Raw genomic sequence first — 6000 nt, 5'->3', positions numbered from 1 at the left:
CGCCGCCGCCGCCGCGTCCTACCGCCGCCGCATGCCCCGGGCACCTGCCGCCGCCGCCGCCGCCGCGCCGGGAGCGGGGCCCCGCCGTGACCGCCCGTACCGCCGCCGCCGCCGCCGCCACCTGCGCTCTGGGGCGGGCGGGCGCCCCCGCGCCGCGCCGCGCCCGGCCCGCCCCTGGCCCCGCCCCGGGACCGCCCGCGGCTCCGCCCCCGCCCCTGACCCCGCCCCGGGACCGCCCGCGGCTCCGCTCCCCGCCCCGCCCCGGGACCGCCCGCGGCTCCGCCCCCGCCCCTGGCCCCGCCCCCGCGCGGGGCACCGAGCCCCGCGGCGGCGCAGCGAGGCGACCCGCCGGGACACCGCGCTGCCCCCGGCGCTCGGAGACCCGCGGCGGCCCCGGCCCGGAGGGAGGCGGCGAAGCGAGAAGGTGACGGTGCCGCCTCACCACTGACCGCTCCGCACCCGCCCCCGGCTCCTTGTCTGCCGCAGGGATCCCGACTCCTTCCCCTCTTGCCCACCGGGCCCCTCCCGAGAGCCGGGACCCGCCGCCCGCCCCATGGGAACCGGCGACGCCGTCCCGGCCCGGCTTCCCTTCGCCGGCGCTGGGAGCAAAGCGGGACGGGGGCCGCGGCAGGCGGCGTCTGCGGTGCTGCTGCCGCTTCGCCCCCTCCTCTCCGGGCCCTCCAGCCCCTCTCTGCGGGAAGGGGCCGGGGGGAACCCTGGGGGGGCGAAGGCGTGCGGGGGTCATAGAATACAATCAGAGAATCGCTTTGGCTGGAAAGGACCTTTAAGGTCATCGAGTCCAACCATTAACCCAGCACTGCCAAGCCCACCACTAAACCACGTTCCTAAGCACCGCATCTACTTTTAAACACCTCCAGGGATGGTGACTCCACCACTTCCCTGGGCAGCCTGTTCCAATGCTTGACAACCCTTTCAGTGAAGAAATTTTTCCTGATATCCAATCTAAACCTCCCCTGGCACAATTTGAGGCCGTTTCCTCTCTTCCTGTCATTTGTTACTTGGGGTCCTGCCTTGCTCCGGCAATCGTACATCAGCCCTGGTACAAGGGTCACGGCAGCCCCTCCTGCTGCCGGCTCCCCGGCCACCTGGCAGGGCAGCGCTCCCGCCTCCCAGAAAGCGGAGCCCCCGCGGGGACGGGACACGGGCCCTGCCTGCGCCCACCCCGCTGGCGGGGTGCAGGCAGCCGCACTCCCACATTGCTGGCCTGGGCTCCCGGCCGGCTCGCCGCTCCACCTCAGAGCCGCAGGAGCCTTTTCACGAACCACTTTCCTCCCGAGCAGGCGGCGGGCGTTGGAGCACGGTGCCAATGAACAAAGACGGCACTTTGGAGAGACCCTGCCCGGGGCAGAGGTCCCTTCCCAATGCTCCGGGAAACCCAGGCTCCTGCCGGAGCTGCCGCGGTGACGACGCTCACCTGCCTGACGTAAGGAATTGGAGTCTATGTGCACTAGCAAACACCTAAATTACCAGCCTAGTTTTCGGCAGCTTCCACTGCTCCTGAAGCCCACGGCACGTCCAGGGCACGCAGGAGAACAGACCTGCTTCAGAAGCCAGATTTGGGGGTCACAGGCTGCACCCAGTATGGCAGCGCCCTTATTCCAGCCAAGGAGGTAGGCTGCTCCCAAGCCCTTGCACAGGAGCTCCTCACTCCTCCTCAGAGGTGTGGATGGAAGGGCAGTTTGGACCAAAGTACTCACAGCCAGCACTGGATCTGGTTCTGCTTGAATCCCCTGGTCAAGACATACCCACAGCACATCACAGAGAAAGCTCACATTCAGGCCTGGTGCTGGGCAACGCCAGCACCCAAAAATCTCATGCACCCCAAATACTCCCCCCTGCAGAAAGCAAAGCCCAGAAAGCAAAGACTCAAAGCACGACTTATCTCATGACTTCCTCCCAGATGTAAAACCCGGCTTGCCTTTTGACCTGTGGCCAGGGGCCCTTCTGCCTAGCGGCGGAGCACTGGCTGCTGCTACCACACACCAAAGTCCTCCAGGATTTTAAGGCCAGAGACCTCATTACCACCTTCTAAATCCTCTACAGACACCAGACAAGTGCACCCAGCCCAGGCCTGCATATCATTTGACACTGTCTCAACCTTGATGCTTAACAACTCTTTTTAAAAAGGGCAAAAAAAGGCAAAAAAGCACTCAAGTCCCTACACCTTTTTGCTTTATGCTTTAAGTTTTGCCTGTAAGAAAGCTATACGGAAGAGAATTACAAGTCACATGTTCCTTTGGAACACAATGGCATATCCCTGTAGCAGGAGTCATAACTTTTAATTCTCCCCAACAACGAGTTTCTGTGAACTAGCAGCCCAGCAGAAAGCAATCACAGACAGTTTCATTATGGCTTTCAGTTGATTATCCAAATTATAGCTGAGAGCAGAGGGCAGCCTTTTTATTATCATCATTGCTGTACAATTAGAAAATGCTGATGAAGCTCCACAAGAGCCGAAATTCTCTTTTTTGCTGGTATTTTTTAATTTTTAAGCATTCCCTTGAGCAATATCTTGGTTTGATTTGACACACAATGGCGAACTGGTATTTAGGTGGGAAGGGAGAAGATAAGAAGGGGAAAATGGGGCAGCTCTTCGCTTCAGTTAATCTATCAGCTCTTGTAGCCTGGTTCAGGTTTTGCCACTCCTCCAGATGTATCTAATTCTTAGAGCCTGGCTGTAAATAATGCTGTATTCGCTACACTGGGGACACATAAAATCCAATTAAGAGCCAGGTAGACATCTGTTGGCTTGCTCTGTGCTTCTGTTCCCCTTTTTTTTTTATGAATACGTAGCAGAGCAACCAGAACAGCATTAAATATGGTGTAAGTGCAAGTACAGTTGATAGGCTTGTTACTCATCTCTACAGTACAGTATGAGAGTACAGTGCTGTACTTGCACCCAGCACTATTAGTGACAGAAGCTGTGCCTGCACAAAACCTACTGTGCCAAACCCTGGAGACAAAAGAGAAAGTGTTTCCCACCCCTAAGAACTTCCTGTTGTTGTTAAAAACCTCTACAAATTATTAGGAAATCGCTTTACCTTTCATTTGTGTTGCAGAGGGAATCACGAAGCTCCACCGTGCTAGAGAGGTCTGCTTGGAAGTCCAGCTAGTCCCTGCTCTTGACTCTGGCCCAGAGGATATGGGCATGGGCTGACAACGTAGGTGTCCTCACGGACATACCTTCCACCTGTGGCGGCATTTTCAGCTGGGATGCAGCGCTTCCTGGAAGAAGGAGAAAGTAAAAAAGTGGTAAGTATTTCTGTGTTTGGTTCTTTCGCTGCTGTATCGTCAGCCTACGCTGTTTACCTGGACAAGCTCCTTTGTGAAGGTTACTGTGACTTTTAAAAGACTTTAGAAAAGGCCTAAGTGAGCTTCCTTTGTAAAGACTAGCTGTTGCCCTTGCCCTTGTCAGTGAACTCAGCAGACTTTTGCAAAGAGCTTTTCAGCCCAGGCTCTGGGCAGGGACAAAGCTGGGGAGCACTGATCTCACTCTTGGCTTTGCCTGTACCAACGCAGGGCTGGCACCTCCTGCCCCTATCGTTGTAGGACCAGTGAGCCCTCCCTGGCCCTCGACCCTTCCTGCTTGGCGCAGCAAATCCTGGTTTTGCCTGCACTGCTGACAAGTCTCCGGCTCCTGGGAAGGGAGCACTGGGGGCCCAGCGCAGGTGACTATAGGCTCCTGGTGCCAGTGGGCAGCCTGCCAGTCACCCCAGCTGGAGGCTGTGCTAGCTCAGGCACTGCTCGAATCAGCAGTGACCCCTGATAACGAACCGCTGGAGTGAGGGGGTGCTGGGGACCGCGGGGCAGTTTGCAGCAGCACGAGACTGGCAAGGCTGTGCCTTGCTGCCTGCTGTGGGTGCAGGGACAGACAGCCGTCACGTTTGGCATCAGGACGTGCCAGCTCCAGCACAGCAGACCCACCACGCACTGGTACAAAAGGAGATGGATGTTTCCCCTGCGCACAGGACGTGGCTGTACGCCGCACCAAGACAGGCATGCTTCTGCTTTGACCCGTGGCAAGCGTTTGCATTCCCGCCTGAGAGTCGTGGGGCCGTGGGCTGCCAGCACTGCAAACCCCAGCACCAAGACTGACCTCGCATAACTGGACCTGGAGGGGGCTCCTAAATAAGAGACCAAGGTCCTTGCTGCCCCACAGACAGGAGGGAGGTGGCAGGTAGGGAGACAGGGCAGCTTTTAGCCCTCCACAAGCAGGCAGAGCAGAATGAGAATCACCGCCACCATTTGCAGAGGGACCCCAGCACCTGAACCCCACCGAAGGGGAACAGCAGCAGCGGCAAACATTTTCTCACGTGCCCTAATGATTTAAAAGCTGTGGGCTGGGGACAGGAATTCAGATTTAAATCAATTGAATGCTTTTCACCATGGATGTCTTGTTAAAATTCCCTTGAAAACCCTACCCTACATCAATACTGTTTGGTTTTGAATACACCTGTACAATTACACACCTCAAAATATTGCAGGGAAATAAAACCACGCCAAACTGTAGTCATATTCCAAAAGCTACACAGAACTAGAGAACTTCTGAGTGAATTAATGAAAAATCTGATTTCTAGCAGTGACACAGACTTCAGCAACACCTGACACAAGCGCTGCAGTTTGTAAAATGCTACCAGAAGTTCAGATAAGTAAGACTAAAGTAAAATCAGGAAGAGTGGCTGCATTTGAAGCTCATCTTGCCGGACTCATCAATTACTTAACTATATTGTACATATAATTGCACATAAAATGTACGTAATCAGTTTCCATTGGTCTCCCCAGGGAGCAGGACTCCTTTCCACGAGGCGCAGTTGGTACCCCGAAGGGGTTTTCCTCTCCTGAGGTGCCACCACCACAGCATGCAGAAGAAAGAGGCAGGATCAGGGCCCTGGCCCAAAGGCACAGGAGGGTCGGTGGGGGTGAGGAAGGGTCCCTGCCATGCCACAGCCTGGCCACCAGCGCCACAGCCATGGCTGATCTTCGAATCTCCTTGCTGTGATTCACACAATGCTGAGATGAGGAGGCAGTGAACTTTACATTTGATTTTCTTGGGGGGCATACTGCAGCCTTAAACTTTTCAGATATGTAGTTTTTGAAACACATCACATTGTGCCTTTTTTTCTTTTTTTACATTGGCCCTTGAAAAGAAAACAGTCCCCATAGTGAAGCTGACATGATAAATTAGTATGGCCCTGGCAAAGCCCTCACTCTTCATTGGGCAAATACTTATTTATGGGCTTTCAAATTGTGGCTTATGTAACAACAGGGTGAGTGACTTTCAAAAAACCTCCGCCATGTATTGACCTGATAGAGCCTAATGGGTCCTTCAGAGCAATTAGGATTTATTGTGTTAGCGTCTATTGTGTATAGAGACCATTTTAAAAACATGTGTTATTTACCCAGAAGGCAGTAATGACTGTTTAAATACACAGTTAGATTGTTTCTGACATGCTTGCTGCTCTATACATTGCAAAGAAGTTACTCCAAGAATTTTTCAGAGTTAAATACTTTGCTCCACTGGGATTTCCAAGCAGGGTGATTGTATCGCACTTATACTGGTATGCTTATAGCTGTAAGTGAATTGAGCTCTCAGGAAAGCTGCCAAATGAGCAACCTTGAAGCATGAAATCTGAGATTTTTTCTCAACCAAGGGGCCAGTGCTCGCCTCTCTAGCGGTCTGAGCAGCTCAGGCCACTTCCCAGCTGAGAGAGCAGGGCATTTGCCACGAATCACACGAGTTTTGCCCTGTCTGATCTGAATGTCCAGCAAAGGTGACCTTAACAGCCAGAAGCTGTCGTTTTCACGATGGCACATCTAACACCCTGTGAGGTGGGACCATCACCACTTCCCTGTAACCTGCTGGGGGCTGGCATGCAAAAATACAAGAGCTGGCTTCTGAACACCGGTGCAGATTTGAGAAGCCTTGCCCCTGGCAAGCATGAAGGAGCATGGCTTCACTGCCCGGCAAAGATCGGCGCT

General features: G+C 54.6%; 1 protein-coding gene across 2 annotated transcripts in view; it reads right to left on the bottom strand.

Moving 5' to 3' along the window:
* Positions 1–3067: 3067 nt before the first annotated feature.
* Positions 3068–6000, bottom strand: part of PLEKHM3 (pleckstrin homology domain containing M3) — a 107660-nt gene continuing 104727 nt past the window's right edge. Inside the window, exon 8 of one of the 2 annotated variants that reach the window (XM_068407425.1) lies at positions 3068–3246. In XM_068407425.1, the coding sequence (XP_068263526.1) occupies positions 3105–3246 (142 nt within the window). In that variant the 3' untranslated portion in view covers positions 3068–3104. The remainder of the gene's footprint in view (positions 3247–6000) is intronic. The other variant, XR_011048756.1, reaches the window with a different exon arrangement.

The sequence above is a fragment of the Nyctibius grandis genome, chromosome 9, assembly GCF_013368605.1.
Source record: "Nyctibius grandis isolate bNycGra1 chromosome 9, bNycGra1.pri, whole genome shotgun sequence".
In the NCBI taxonomy this organism is placed as follows: domain Eukaryota; kingdom Metazoa; phylum Chordata; class Aves; order Nyctibiiformes; family Nyctibiidae; genus Nyctibius; species Nyctibius grandis.
This window is presented reverse-complemented; position numbering and strand designations above follow the sequence as displayed.